Source organism: Pipistrellus hanaki (assembly GCF_964339955.1).
Source record: "Pipistrellus hanaki genome assembly, chromosome: 1".
NCBI lineage: Eukaryota > Metazoa > Chordata > Mammalia > Chiroptera > Vespertilionidae > Pipistrellus > Pipistrellus hanaki.
The window spans coordinates 97604856-97620823 of record NC_140503.1 but is presented as its reverse complement, the minus strand read 5'-3'; the positions used below and the strand labels follow the sequence as shown (position 1 = coordinate 97620823).

Here is a 15968-nt window from a genome sequence, read left to right as displayed (position 1 = left end):
CCCCTACACCCACCTCCACCTCCACCCCCCCAACACACACACAAAATCCCACCTCAGAGACTCAGTTAAGTGGAGGTTGAAGCTTGAGCCAGAATGCACTTGGAAGGGAGAAAAGGTGAGTTTCAGGCCAGTGTCCCTAAAGGGTAGGTGGCCAGCTCCAGGAGGTCACAGCTGCAGAACATGAGGGGCCACGAGGACTCTGAGGGCAGGGCTCCTCTCTCCCCACACTCAGCCCAGGGGGCCCTCCTGAGCTGGCAGACATTTGCAGCCAGCAGTCCACATGGCTGCCACGGGCCTCACAGCCTGAACACCTGTGTGAGGCCCTGGGGGCTGACCTCAGCCTGCTGAGGGAAGTGAGCGTGGGCAGGGCCAAGAGTGGACCCGCCCTACCCTACCCCACCCCTTGCCTTCTGGATAGTCTCCAGCACCGCCTGGGGGAAGACACAGTGAAGGCACTCCAGGCGGCTGTGGGTGCCCAGGGCCGGACCTGGACAGCAGTGTCAACAGCAGGAAATTGAGGCTGTAGGCTGTTTGGATTAGGCAGCATCTTGGAAGGAGCCTGGGCAAGGGTGGGAAAGGAACCAGTGGTGCAAAAGGGGTTAGGGGCTCGGAGCTGCTGTTTCCCCCACTGACAGTTGGAAAAACCGAGGTTTGCAGAAGAGCAGAAAAGGGGCAGGCAGCACTCACCCTTGGGCGGCATCGGCACATATGTGAACTCGTGGTGCCCCAAGTCAGCAGTGGCATCAGGGGCCCTAGGTGCCCACAGCTGTGGGGAAGAGGGAATGGGCCGGCTGGAGTTCTGGCCCGGGGAAGACCCACACCTCCATGCCGGCTCAGAGCCTGGCTGCCCGGAACTGATGCTCGGTACCTGCAGTCACTGAGTACCACAGGTGCATCCAGCTGTGGGCCCACACCTGGAGAGCATACCCCAGACCCATCTTTTACTCCCATCACTGAAGTGGTGAGCTCTGGGACCCCAGGATTGAGTCCAATAGGAGGCCCTGGACACCACCCAAACTGTCTATGCCTCAGTTCCTCATCAGTGAAATGTCCACCAAACAGTCACAGTATCAAACTAAACATAAAGCATTTAGCACAATGCCTGGCACACACGTTAGGAACCAGCAAATATTGCTGCTTTTCCTCAACCCATTCTACACAGAGTCTCTCCCCAACTAGGGAGAGTGCAAACCCCCTCACCCCACCCGTGTCAGACCTCACATTGAGCCCAGTCCCCAGAGGTGGTACAGTGGGGGGGACACTGCAGTTGCCCAAACTGACCCTCAGAGGTGGCCTGGGGTCTGCATACAGGCAGGGAGCTCCACCTTCAGAAATGTGTGGGCTTCATGCCAGTGCACCAGGAGTGGGAGAAAAGGGCGAGGAGAGGGCGACACACACACAGGCCCGGGGCTAGCCCTTCCTTCTACAGCCACACCTCAGAAAGGCAGCCCCTGCCCTGCCCCCTGCTATTTCGGTGTGGAAGTGGACATAGCAGCAACCAATGTCCAGGACAACTTCCTGCTGAGCTGACTGTGGGGACTGATCTGCAGTAGGAGCCAGGTGCTGCCCCACACCGCCCTCAGCACCCACTGATAGGGTCCCTGCCCGGCTCAGCACTGGCTTCCTGGGGCATATGTATAGGAGGTGCTGAGCTAAGCCAGCTGATGGAGAGGCCCAATAGGCCTGTACACTCACCCCCATCATGTCCCAGGTGGTAATCCATGACGTCCCACACATCCCAGTACAGGAGACATAACAAACAGCACAAACTGGCTTCCCACAGTGCCCTTGGCAACAGCCTCCCTGGAAGGAGATGGGAACTGCAGCTTTACAAATGACCTTGGTTTCTCTAGATGCTCAAGGTGGGGTGGGAGGAGGGTGAGTACGGTTAGGGAACAGGGAACCCCCAGCCCAGCCTGCCCTGCTCCATGAGTGGGTCCCAGGCCAGAGCCCCAGGTGGGCTGTTGAGGCAGTGCTGTGGCCAAGGGGACTGGGTCTGGGATCCATCTGCCAGACAGGGAGAGGGCAGTGAGGGGCTGGCACCTGCACCAGGGATGTTAGGCAGCCGGTCGGTCCAGCCTCACCGTTGTCCAGAATCACAGAACCATCAGTCTTAGCAGAAGGGAGCCTTGAAACAGTTGGCAGGGGGTTCCACAACCAGCCCCGCCTCACCACTTACTCCAGCCTGGGGAGCTCAGCACCCCCATGGTAAGTGCCTTCCCAGCCCTGCCCCACTGGACATGCCAGCACTCACCTCTTGCACAACAAACACAGGCTGCAGGGTCTACAGTGAGGTAGGGGCAGGAGCAGGAGTATAACCCATACTGCACACTGTCACCAGGACTAGGGATGAGGCCTGGGCATCAGTGCAGCTCTCTGATTTTCAGGAGCTGGGATGGGGGATACTGCTACTGCTATTCTCCAGCCTGGGGCACCTCAGGGCATAGGTCCCCAGGAGTGTCCCCAAATCTCGGTCTGGACCCCTCTCCCCAGCTCCTACCCAGGCTGTGGGTCCGGCCAGGCCTGGGCAGGCCAACACTGCAGTGTGCTTCCAAGGCAGGGTATTTATAATGAGGAGGCCCTTGGCACCTGGCTCCCAGCTCACAAGGCTGCATCCAAAGCACTGAGCAGTGTGTTGCCATAGGAATAGATGTCTAAGGAGAAACTGGTTGGTCATGAGTGGGCAATGGGTCTGGGATGACCTGAGTGTCCCATAGGAGAGAGCAGCGAGAATGTTTTCAGCCTAACCTTTGTAGTGGCACATGGCTTCTTCTGCCACCAGCTGAATGCAGTTTCCAGATCATCATGGAACTTGTTCAAGAGCAGGACTATGCAGGGGCCAAGGGCAGGGATGGGGAAGGCCAGGAAGATGGGAAGAATGAAGGCTGGGAGGGGCAGCCAGAGGTTTCTCGGGTGAAGTCAGGTATGTGACAGGGGGCAAACCAGGCTGACTTCCAGAGGTCCTGCAGCTGTGCTGCCAGGGATAGAAATTGGACACTGCAGACTAGAGCCAGACTGAGCAGCTCCATGTCATGCGCTCACACTCCTGATTCCCATTCTTGATCTGAGCCCCAGCCAGCGAGGAGGGTGAGTCTAAAGTCTGCTTAAATATCCCAACGCGCCCCCTGGTTCAGAACCCCTGATGGCTCCCCAGGGCCCCCTGGATAAAGCCTCTTGTGGGTGACATGTCCCAAACACCTCCCTCCCTCAGTGCAAGTCTCTTCTAGGTCCTGACCCACCCAGGTTTTGCTCTTCTCTCAGCTCCTCCTTAAAGAACAAGCTTCCTCCCCCAGATCTGGGGTGGGGTTGGGGGAGGGTCTGTCCTGCTTCCTTTACTGACCCTCTACAGAGCAAGGGCACACTTTCCCCGCTCAGCTGAGTGACTAGCTCCTGACCTGGGCGGGTGGGCAGTGCAGGTGCCAGTATGCAGCTCCAAGAAGAGCTCTCGGACGCACATGCAGCTGCTTGGAGTCACTCCCCAGCACCGAGCGCAGCTGCCCACAGAAGACAACTGCATCCTGAAGAGAATGTGAGCCTGGGTCTCCCAGTCTTTGGGGGCCACATGGCTCACCCTTGATCCACACCAGAGCAGACAAGAGATCCAGCCCCCAAAGAAAGAAGCACCCCCAGAATGTTCCCAGTTTACAAAGCCAGCTCTGAAAACCCCAGGAGAGTTCTCTCTCTGATGAGTTTAAGCCCCTTCCCACCCTCAGCTTTTCTCCCACCTCACTCCCAAGGTAGAAGTTGGGAGGAGCCCATGCACCAGGATTGGAGCAGGACAGACCCAGTGGAGGGATTGGGCCAAATGGTTGAGCAGAAAGAAGGGCTCAAAGTAAGGGCTAAGTTAGCAGCTCAGCGAGGGCTATCAGTGGGCCAGGCCTTACCTGGGCAGCCATCTGTATTGTATAGCCACTTTAAGTGGTCCACCATAATCTGAGGGGGTCACCACCTCCATCCCCAAAGCCGAAGAGGAAGGCACTGTGGTTGGTCCGTCCTTTCTCCCATTTTTTGGCCACTGTCTTTAGTACCTGGAGAGACAGGGGCAGATCAGCATGGTTCAGTTTAGGACAGGACACCCAGACCTCTCCAGCCTGCCTCCCTGCCCCACCTTGGTCTCTCAATACCCTCTCACCTCCTCTACACTGCCCCCATCCCATATGAGGTGGGAAGTGGGCCAGCACACGGCAGCCATCCAGCCCTTCCCAGAAAAAGGTATGGTGCTGCGGGCAGGCAGAGAGAGGGGCTAGCACCAAGGCCGAGGCAGAGTTGAGCCTTCCAGTCCTGCCCTGCCCCTTGTGTGACCCTGGAGCAGGCACACTCTATCTGGCTGGGGTTGGGTGATTTGTCCATGGCTCCTGAATAAGCCTGGGAAGAGATGAACGGGCCAGGTGGGACCTAGGCCCACTCTAACGTGACCCACTAGGTCTGCTCACCGGAAAGAAGTTCACCAAGTTCCAGCTCAGTTTTTGGACCAGGAATGCCACATCTGTGCATGATCTGGGGAAGTTGTGCTGAGGAGCCAAATGTGTTTGGTAGCCAGAAGTGCAGGAAAAGGGCTCTGAAGCACAGGAACCAAGGCTTTTGGCAGAGCAGCCCAAGCTGCAGTCCCTCATTTCTCCAGGTTAAGCCCCATCTGCCTGAAGGCATAGCAGTTTTCAGCCTACCTCTGAGCACATCTTCCCAAACTCCTGCAGGAAGCAGTTCTAGCCCTGCAGGAACTGCCTCACCATTGGGAAGATTCCCATCCTGGCAGTGAGAGAAGAGGGAGTCAGCCAGGGTCAGCACCGGATGAGGAACAGGCAGGTACTCAGGTCGACACCACCCCTTTGGAGAAGCCATGGCTCTGACCCAGGAAGTGTCTATCTCCTGGCTTCAGATTCAGCCATTGATCTGCCGAAGGGAGCTTCTGTGCTGGGTTATGCAGATAGCCCGTCACAGTGCTTGAGACCTTCTCCCCCTTGGAGTCCCAGGGCTTGGAATTGCAAGAACTAATAGTGCTGCAACAGAAAGGTTGTGAAGGGCCTGCAGAAAGCCGTAGGCTGAGGGTATGCAGACTGCACTTACCATCTCCACCCAGGTGCCTCTCAAGGGCACAAACTGCCAATGGCAGGCAAACTCCTGGAGCCAGGCATACAGGGCAGGGTAGTGGTCCTTTACCCACTCAAGCTGCTGTGCCTATGAGGCAGATGTGGCAGGAGTTGTGCCAGGAGTAACAAGAACTCTACCAAGGGCCAAGCATCTGGGGAGCCGTGGGCAGCTGAGACTGGGGAGGCCCTCAGAACCCCTGTTAGACCTACTGGGTTTCTGGTGTCTCCACATTACTGTCTCTCTGACCTGGGAGCAGGCAAAGATGAACTTAGGGTTCTGTTCCATAAGCTGCACAGCTGTTACCCAGCTCCAGGCACATTTTTGCAGTCTTTTTGAAGGCCCAAAGCCAGGCTAGATGGAGAGGGCGACAGAGGATGGAGGGAGAGGTCCTCAGTTCCACATACCGTGTTTCCCCGAAAATAAAACATCCTCCAAAAATAAGACCTACTTACAGGTTTCCTTCTGAGTGAAATATAAGGCATCCCCCCGAAAAGAAGGACCCCCTAGGCTCTGTCTCAGAAACTTTGTGAAACCTAAACTGCAAGAAGTTGTGACTTGGGTGAAGAATTCATGGGAGAAAAATCACTGACAGTTGCATTGCAAATGCACTGCGAGCAGGCTACCTTGACAAGAAGTACTCATTTAAAGACGGTGCTATTGCTAAACATGAGAGATTTGGTCCACTGATTCTGAAAGAAATGGAGTCACAAGAAATTCACCAGGAAATTCAAGAATTGGATTGTTATGATGATGTTCCAGAAGATGATGACATGATTGTCATTGAATAAATGAGTAAATTCTTGATACTGTAGGATTCAGTTTGTCTGGTTTGTGTTGACAACTACCGTACTACGGTACCGTATACAGGTAATAAATTTCCTTTATTTTCATTTAACAATAAATGTGTACCGTATTCTTCTTCATGGAAAAATAAGACATCCCCTGAAAATAAGACCTAGCGCATCTTTGGGAGCAAAAATTAATATAAGACACTGTCTTATTTTCGGGGAAATAGGGTAGATCTCCAGCCTCATCTCAGCCCTGTCCTATTAGGCCCCTGTGTCTCAGTGTCTCGTGGTAACCGCTGCAAGCACCTCTGAGAGAAAGCTGCCCTTGAGATTTTCCTGCTGCCAGACAGTCCAGTTTCTCCCCGAATGAGTCTGGGTTCCCAGAGTCTCACCCGGAACTGAAGTTCAATGCAGTCGGGAGCTTTTGTCTTCCTCCACAGCCGCGCACTCAGCCACCCGTGCACTCAGCAGTCAGTCCTCTCTGTGCACATGCGCCTCCGGACCTCTGACTTCTGCAGCTCCTGAGTCTCTTTCCTGACAGTACAGATTCCTCCCGAATGAGTCTGGTTTCCCAGTGTCTTGCCCAGGACTGGAGTTCAGTGCAGTCAGGAGCTTCCTTCTCCCTCCTGCTTTAGAAAGCCAGCCGCACACTCAGCCACCCGTCCTCTCCGCATATGAGTCTCTGTACCTCAGCCTTTTGCAGCTTCTCTGAGTCTCAATGTGCTTTCCTCTTTCCTTCTAGTTGTAGAATTTCCACTTAGCCAGCTTTCCTGTGGTTCTGGATGGTGTCTGTTTTGTCTTTTAGTTGTAGTTTTGGTATTGTTGTGCGAGGCAGCAGTTTAGGTGTTTACCTATGCTGCCATCTTGGTTTCCAGGGTTCTGTCTCTTAATCCCTGTCTTAAGCAAGTGGAGTCTCTAGAACTAGACCCTAGCTAATCTCCCAAGGGTTCTCAGCAGAGCTTTCCTTCCTCCAACTCTTTGCCTCTGCTGTTCCCCATGCTTAGAACTGTTTCCTTCTTCCCCTTTACATAGAGAAACCCTATCAACCCTTGAGCAGGCAAAATACTCTCCCTATTCTGCATTCCCAGAGTCCCAAGTATTTAACCCAAGAAACCACTAACCTGGAATTCTAGAGAGTGACCAGGTAAGGTGGGGTGTGAAGTACCTTGGCCATGCCCAGCAGCAGTTCTAGATCCACCAGGAGCTTGTGGATATCCTGGTGGAACAAGGCCAGCTCAGCCCGGCTCACCTGGAACATCTTCTCCAGGTCTGGGGCTGCAATCATGGTGCCCTTCCCGGGCCCCAAGGACCCATTGCAGGCGACTTCTTCATAGAGGGTCAGCCTACAAATATGGGGAGGCAATAGTAGGCCAAGGGACTGGCAGAGACCTCTGGGGGCTTAGGGAAGGAGGATGGCAGATGCATCCAGATGACCCCTCCCCATTTACCTCCAAGATCCCAGAGTATGTCAAGTTCATATAAGAGAGGGTCACAGAAGCACCAGCCTAAACCCATATGGTGATGAGAGCTCTATTATGGTTAGTGAGAACAAGCAACTCATTCTGGAATTGTATGATGCTACTGTTTAGCCTTTTGTTACCAAAACTGTTTTACATAGCACTGCCTTCGTCTCAGAACCATCTTTGTACATTAAAAACATGTTTGGCCTAGCTGGTGTGGCTCAGTGGTTGAGTATCGACCCAGGAACTAGGAGGTCAAGGTAGATTCCAGTCAGGGCACAAGCCCGGAGGTTTGGGGCTTGATCCCCAGTAGGAGGTGTGCCGATTGATGATTCTCATCATTTATGTTATTGTTTCTCCATGTCCTTTCCTCTCTCTGAGCAAAGACCCATCAGCTAATACAGAGCAGGCTGTTCTTTGAAGCATCATATTGGGCTCTGATACTGTTCTACTCAGTCTTCAGAGACCACAGATGACTTGTTTGGGGAAGCCCTCCCTATTCCTCCTCCCATCCCTCTCCTAAGTCTGGAACAGAGTTCTCACATTGAGCTCCAAGCGTTTTCTCTCAGAGTCCTCATCAGTTTTGCAATTGTATAAGTAGGCAGGTGTCCTCTTCCTGTAGAAGACCACATTACTCATCGTCATAGTCCCAGTGTCTGGAAGAATCAGACACACAGTATTCATTAAATATTATAACATAAAATAATATTTTTAATGGTGTAATAAATGTTAATGTTATAATATGGAATGAAAGAATTTAGAATACAAATATCAAGGACATATAACCTAAACTAGTAAAAACTACACCCGGAAGAATTCCTGAGATAAACACTGAGATATACACTGAGTGGCCAGATTATTATGATCTCTGCATAATTTGCATATTAGCCATATATATATATATATATATATATATATATATATATATATATATATCCTATATAATAAAAGGCTATTATGCAAATTGTCCCCTTGACCAGGAGTTCAACCAGCAAGCAGGCTGGCCAACCTCCCATGTCCCCTTCCCTTGGCCAGGATGGCCAGACCCACCCAAGCATGAATTTATGCACTGGGCCTCTAATATATATACACTGAGTGGCCAGATTATTATGCGTTCAGAGATCATAATAATCTGGCCACTCAGTGTAAATAATGGTCATTTCTAGGTGAGTAGGATAATGGGAGGTATTTACTTCTTTGTACTTTTCTGTATTTACCACAAGGCGGCAAACATTTTTATAGCCAGAAGAAAAATCCTGCTTTAAAAAACAAACACTGAAGATTTGAAAATGGTTGTGTTGGGAGTAGGTATGTTTCCAAGACCATTCTGGGCTTCAGCTACCACTAATGTGTCCTCCCCTCCACAACCTTGGTCAACCAGTGCAGGGCTTCACTCACCTCCAAGGGTCTCCTTCTCCCAGCCTCTCAATCAGGACATAACTGAGTTTCTCCCCTTCTTTGGTCAAACGTGGTGGGAGTACAGTAAAGGAGACAGGGCTGAAGTTTTTGGACAGTTCATATTAAACATAAGCTAAGAAAACTTAAGATCCTCCACTCTGTCTCCAGCGTTGGCTTCTTTTCCAAGGCAAGGCCAAGACTGATAAATCAAGGACCCTTGGTAGCAAGTGCCCCATCCTTCATGGCAGCCAGCGCCATGACCACCCTGGTGTTATGAGATGGGTCTTGGGCAGGCATCAAAAAACCTGGGTATGGCTCCCAGTGTCCTCTGTACCCTTGAATAAGTATCAGAAGGGAAATTCTATAAAATCACAAACAGGTTTGTCTCATTTCCTGCTATGTCCTCATTGCATAGCATAGGGCCTGGCCCAGAGAGGGCACTCAGGAGACATGTGCTGAGCCAATAGAGGGAGGGAGAGAGGGCTTTGCCATACAGGTAAGAGTCCTACCTGAGACTGAAAGTCCAATTGGAATAGAAGATGTGCAAACTGAACAAGTGAACTAACCTCTATGTATCTCACCTTAATCTACAAACAGTTACAAAGACCAACCACATAGGATGATAAAGATACCGTTAGATGCATAAGCAAGACACTTAATAGTGGATATATCTGGGGAATTTGGATTGGGTAGAGGGGAAATATTTGAAAGTTTCCCCTCATTCTATTTAATAAAGAGGGAATATGCAAATTGACTGTCACTCATCACAAAGATGGTGGTGCCCATAGCCACGAGATGGAGGCACCCAGTCCTCTTAGCCCTGCCCGAGGCCCCCAGTCCTGGGTGGGCTGGGGGGAGAGGCAGCCACTGAGAGCAGGTAGAATGAGCGGCCTGGCAGAATACTTGCTTCATAGCCCCGGCAACAAGACAAGTGTTCCAGCCTAGCCGTGAAGGGTCTCTGAGCAGGCCGGGCCTGGAGCTGCCGGACAGAAAGTTTGCTTCATCATCACTATTGCAGAGACTCTGACAGCAGGGAGGAGGAAGTCCCACCCCCACAGAATCAGCCAGAATCAGCTGTTGGTCAGATAGCTCTCAGTGGCCTGACAGCCAGGACTCTCTCATCACCTGCATCTCAGACCATGACAGAAGGGAGGTGGGACTGACTATGTCTAAAGAGCAACTATTGATACAATGTAGCTCTGTAGCCAAAAAAGAAGCCTATGTTATTGACAGAAAATGTCTAAAGACCAACATGTGTCTAGATGTTGAAAGAAGGCGGCACCTGTGACAGAATGTATCTGAAAAGCTACTATTGGCAAAACGTAGCTCTGAAGCCAAAAAAAGCCGGCGTCATCTACAGAAAATGTCTAAAGACCAATGTGCCTTTGAAGTTGAAAAAAGGCAGTGGCAACAACAAAATATGTCTAAAGAACAGTCATCAACAAGTACTACCAGAAACCAAGATGCTGGCATAGGTAAACACCTGAACTACTGCCTCGCACAACAATTTCAAAACTACAACTAAAAGACAAAACAGACATCATCCAGAACCACAGGAAGCCTGGCTGAGTGGAAATTCTACAACTAGAAGGAAAGAGAAAAGTACACTGAGACTCAGAGGAGCTGCAGGAGGCAGAGGCACAGAGACTCGTGCATGGAGAGAAGTGGCAACTGAGTGTGCAGCTGTCTTTCTCAATTGGGAAGAAGACAAAAGCTCCCGACTACCCGACTGCATTGAACTTCAGTTCTGGGCGAGACTCTGGGAACCCAGACTCATTCGGGGAGAAACTGGACTGTCTGGCAGCGGGAAAAACTCAAGGGAGGCTTTCTCTCAGAGGTGCTTGCAGCGGTTACCACGAGACACTGAGACACAGGGGCCTAATCGGACAGGGCTGACAGAAAACCAATGCTGTCTGCTCCACCCTGAGACTCCACCCCATCCAAGCTGAGTACAGAGGCTTTTGCAATTTTGCAAGTCTTGTCTCACAAGGGTGTCTCCAGCACAGAAGTTCTCCCAGCATAGACACAGCTGATCCTCACAGCCAACTGACCTGGAGGTCAATTCCTCCCAGTGATACTAACAACAGTCAAGGCTTAACCACAACAAGACTGAGCACACAGCCCACAAAGGGGTGCACCAAGAGTGTCCACCTCAAGTATCTGGGGGAGGCTGAGCCATTGGGCCCTATAGGACACCTAGCACACAAAGCCACTCTATCAACTCAAGGAAGCAGCCAAAATGTGGAAACAAAGAAAAAGATCACAAATAAAAGAAATGGGGGAAAGTAAACAACTGGATGTAGAGTTCAAAACCATGGTTATAAGGTTTTTCAGAATTTCCTAGAAAAGGCCGATAAATTTAGCCAGACCCTCAAGGATACAAAAAAGGACCAACTATAAAGTAAAATAAAAAATGTTATACAGAGATCTATCAGCAGACTAGAGGACCACAAGAATCAAGTCAAAGATTTGGAATACAAAGAAGCAAAATTTACTCAACTGGAAAAGCAAAAAGAATCCAAAAATACGTGTAAGGAGCCTCTGGGACAACTTCAAGCGTACCAACATCAGAATTATGGGGGTGCCAGAAGAAGAGAGAGAGCAAGATACTGAAAACCTATTTGAAGAAATAATGACCAAAAACTTTCCCTACCTGGTGTAAGAAATAGACTTAAAAGTCCAGGAAGTGCACAGACCCCAAATAAAAGGAATCTAAAGAGGACCACACCAAGACACATTATAATTAAAGTGCCAAGAGCAAAAGACAAAGAGAGAATATTAAAAGCAGCAAGAGACCTGAAACCGGTTTGGCTCAGTGGATAGAGCATCGGCCTGCGTACTGAAAGGTTCCAGGTTCGATTCCGGTTAAGGGCATGTACCTTGGTTGCGGGCACATCCCCAATAGGGGGTGTGCAAGAGGCAGCTAACTGATGATTCTCTCTCATTGATGTTTCTAACTCTCTATCCCTCTCCCTTCCTCTCTTTAATAAATCAATAAAATTAAAAAAAAAAAAAAAAGCAGCAAGAGAAAAACAGTTACCTACAAGGAAATACCCATACGACTGTCAGCTGATTTCTCAACTGAAACCATGCAGGCCAGATCGGAGGTATTCAAAGTGATGAATAGCAAGAATCTACAACCAAGATTATTCTACCCAGTAAAGCTATCATTCAGAATTGAAGGTCAGATAAAGAGCTTCACAGATAAGAAAAAGCTAAAGGAGTTCACCACCACCAAACCAATATTATATGAAATGCTGAAAGGTATTCTGTAAAAAGAGGAAGAAAAAAAAAAGGTAAAGATAAAAATTATGAACAACAGATACATATCAACAAGTGAATCTAAAAATCAAGTGAATAAAAAAATCTGATGAACAGAATAAACTGGTGAATGTAATAGAATCAGGGGCATAGAAAGAGAGTGGACTCACAATTCTCGGGGGGAAAGGGGTATTGGGGGTGCAGGAAGAGACTGGACAAAAATCATACACGTATGGATGAGGACAGTGGAGTCTAGGGGTAAGGGGAGAGGGTGGGTTGGGAACCAGCTGGAGGGCAGCTATGGGGGAAAAAAGAGCAATAATTGTAATAATATAAATAAAGGCTTATTAAATTAAATAAAAAAAAAACCACAATAACAAGTACTACCAATACTGGTAGGAACTGCCTTCTCAGCGAAAATGGAGTACATGAGGATGCAATTCTTGAACCTAGTTGTGGTGGAATGACTGTTAGATTTGAATTTTGCCTATCACTAAATTTCTCTGATAAAAAACCATCCGATGGGAAATTTACTCTATGTTGTAGCAAAGGTAAAGTCTGTTCAAATGATATACATTTTCCAGAATACCCAGCATATTTAAAAAGATTAATGACAAACAAAGATTCTGACAGTTAAAATTTCATGGAAAATATTCGTTCCATAAATAGTTCTTTTGCTTTTGCTTCCATGGGTGCAAATATTGCATGCCATCAGGATATGGGCCATAATGTTTTAGAATACACAGAGAATTTTATCACCATACTGGAACTTTACACCCTTTGGTGTTTCTCAGAAGCAGGGGCGGGCAGTTGTGGAAGACCGGGTCAGCAGGGGGCCATCGGGCCATTAAGGGAGCAGTTAGGCATCGATCAGGCTGGCAGGGGAGTGGTTAGGGGGTGATCAGGCTGGCAGGCAGAAGTGGTTAGGGGCATTTAGGCAGGCAGGTGAGCAATTGGGAGCCAACAGTCCTGGATTGTGAGAGGGATGTCTGACTGCCTGTTTAGGCCTGATCCCTGTGGGACATCCATCCCTCGAGGGGTCCCAGATTGAAGAGGGTCTAGGCTGGGCTGAGAGACACCCTCCCCACTGCACCCCCTGTCCCCATGCATGAAATTTGTGCCTCTAGTTGTATATATTATATATAATAAAGAAGTATTTAAGAGCTAAAGAGATGTGGTCTACAAAGCCACAAGTCTGGCACTTAGCAGAGGGTTAATAAATGGAACTGCTTTACTTATTATCATGATTAGTAACCATATTCAGCCTACAATGATGTGGTCAGCCCAGCCGGTGTGTTTCAGTGGTTGACCATCAATTCTCAGTTAGAGCACATGTCCAGGTTATGGGCTAGATTCCCAGGAGGCAACTGATTAATGATTTTCTCTCATCATTGATATTTCTATCTCTATCCTTCTCCCTTTCTCTCTGAAATCAATAAAAATATATATAAAAAAAAAAAAAAAAAAAAAAAAAGATGTGCAGTCTGTGGCAGGGTTGGTTTAGCACTAATTATGTTGTGACCCAAACACCGTCCACTTAATTTACCGTATATGAAAGGACCTAATCAAGCACAGAGGCCCAAGCAGCAACCTCCCCAGTCCTGAAATCCTCTGCCACTCTTCAGGCAGAGCCACTCAGCCAGCTTTAACTTCTCCAGAGACCAGAACTGAAATGTGGCTATGCAGTCCCTAGGGCAAGGCTCCTTACCTGAACTGTTCCCCATCACGTCACACCAGGCCCTCTCCATCACTTTCCCAGTGAAGGTGAACTTCTTGCCCCACCCATGCCTCCAGGATGGTCAGCTCCACCGGAACCAGCAGATCCACCATCTGCAAGAGAGCCACTTAGATGGGAGCTCTTGTCCTTTTGAAATAGTACTTTCTTGGATTAAGGGTCAGTAGGGGCTTGAGGCTTTCTCTATGCATTACAAGGTAATCAGATTTGATGGACAAGAAAGGAGTAAGGAGAGGGAAAGAGGCAGAGCCAGGGTCTGTGATACATCCTTGAGTGCCTTTCCTAAGGGGTGTCCAGGGACTGGGAGAAAGGGGAAAATGAACTCTTGCATTAAGTCTGAGGGACCAGAGACAGACAGTGGAGGTGTGGCCCTTCGAAGTGAGCCAGCCCAGAGGGACGCCCACTGACAGGGCCGTGCCTCTGGGCGTTACCCACTTGGGTCCAAAGGTGTCCCCGACCTGCACAGGGCGGAAGTCCTGCCGGATTGCCTCCTAGCAGGGAAACCTCTCAGCGTCAGGTAACTGGAGAGCGTGGCCACCGGGCAGCTGTCCCCAAAGAGCCTGGGCACAGAGGGGTCAGTGGGCATGCGTTCAGTCATCTTTCCACCTGGCGGGTGGAATGCGGGTCCTTCGATCCACCTTGGAGATGGCTGCCCCACAGCACAGCCTCCCCGTTCCCTCCTCCCGGCCACGCAGGCCTTAGGAGGCGGGCACTTTCTCTCAGACCCGGTGGCTGTAGCTTGGGTTTAACCACAGAAAGGAAGGCAGAGGCCGGTGAACTAGGCCAGCTGGTGTCCTGAGAGGGGCCACACCTGCCAGAGGTTACAGTTGTGGGTAGAGTGGTGACACGAATTTCTCCGCCCGCTCCAGCCTAGTGCCCAGTGCTTCAGGGTTGGCGCTGCGTCAACGCCGCCCTCCCACTCTTCTCGGACAATTCCGGTGCTTCTGCGCGGCGGAACCTGCGTGTGGACCGCTGCAGGCTGCTTTTTACAACATCCAGGCTCTCTGGAAAGCCCAGCAGCTCGGAACTTTGAGTGGGACACTGAAAAAAGAGCTTCTGGACTGGTGGGCCACTTGGCAAATCACGAAATAAAATGGTTAGTCTGGCCTTTGGCTCGGTGGATGGAACGTCGGCCTGCAGACTGGAGGGTCCAGGGTTCGATTCCGGTCAGGGGCATGTGCTTTGGTTTCGGGCACATCCCCAGTGTGGGATGTGCAGGATGCGGCTAATCAGTGTTTCTCTCTCATCTATGTTTCTGAGTCTCTATCCCTCTCCCTTTCTGTAGAGGGTCAGTGAAATATATTAAAAAAAAAAAAAAAAGGGGGGGGGGGGGCCGGGGAGGTTGTCTGACACACAGATTCTCCAAAAACTCTGGGACATAGATAGGGGGACCATTAGACACAACAGATCACTTGGCATCAGCACCAACAGGTGGGAACCCTCTGCCCTCCAGTGCCAGCCTGGCCTCTGGCTCCCTAGGGCCGCCATGTATGGACATGGTGTTGAGGGCTTTGCATCCCAGTAACCTCAGCTTCCTCTATTACTTTATTGTATGTACATGGCTGTTGGTCATCACCAGAAACTCTGGAAAAGTTTTGATTTGAGATAATATGTTAGTCATAGCACTCAAGATCCTAATAAAATACTGTATTTCACCACACAGGACTGAAGAGTTAAGAGAAGCCATAATGCCAGACACCTAATTTCATTTTCACATTACCCTAGTAGTCCACTGGCAGCTTTTTTTTTTTTTTCTCCTAAGATGGCCAAGGGAGTTCTTGTCTATAATAGCATTAAGAAAAATATATACACAGCATTAGCCCTGATATTTTAATGGAAATACTGACCAAGTCAAATTTACATTTCAAATGCAAACTACATAGAAGGGTGACTGAGTACATAATACCAAGCATAATCCTATATAATAAAAGGCCAATATGCAAATCCACAGAACGGTATAATGACCAGTTGCTATGACATGCACTGACCACCAGGGGGCAGATGCTCAATGCGGGAGCTGCCCCCTGGTGGTCAGTGCGCTCCTACAGGGAGAGCACTGCTCAGCCAGAAGCCAAGCCTGGCTCACTGCTGGCGAGTGTGGTGGCGGGAGCCCTCTTGACCTTCGCTGCAGGTGGGCGGTAAGGAGAGAGGGGTCCGGGACTGCAAGAGCCCCAGGCTGCAAGAGTGATGTCTGACTGCCAGTTTAGCCCTGATCCCTGAGGTGGGGCAGGGGTGAAG

The 15968-nt window shown here is 50.0% G+C and overlaps 1 protein-coding gene across 1 annotated transcript; it reads right to left on the bottom strand.

The window, feature by feature from the left end:
• Positions 1 to 79: 79 nt before the first annotated feature.
• On the bottom strand, positions 80 to 14811 carry MAN2C1 (mannosidase alpha class 2C member 1; the record flags this gene model as incomplete). Its single annotated transcript, XM_084865071.1, is given in 39 exon segments — positions 80 to 297; positions 299 to 330; positions 401 to 868; positions 1217 to 1310; positions 1312 to 1358; positions 1471 to 1523; positions 1526 to 1569; positions 1571 to 1624; positions 1692 to 1745; positions 1747 to 1856; positions 2255 to 2284; positions 2288 to 2343; positions 2501 to 2533; positions 2536 to 2604; positions 2607 to 2654; positions 2749 to 2802; positions 2805 to 2828; positions 2933 to 3037; positions 3040 to 3064; positions 3456 to 3511; positions 3885 to 3944; positions 3947 to 4220; positions 4434 to 4479; positions 4481 to 4542; positions 4665 to 4697; positions 4699 to 4746; positions 5065 to 5175; positions 5335 to 5413; positions 5415 to 5536; positions 7018 to 7219; positions 8735 to 8857; positions 13704 to 13723; positions 13727 to 13803; positions 13806 to 13825; positions 14166 to 14223; positions 14226 to 14290; positions 14540 to 14563; positions 14565 to 14607; positions 14610 to 14811. Coding segments are annotated over 39 exon segments (3300 nt in total), but the record flags the coding sequence as incomplete, so codon positions are not given.
• Positions 14812 to 15968: the final 1157 nt, after the last annotated feature.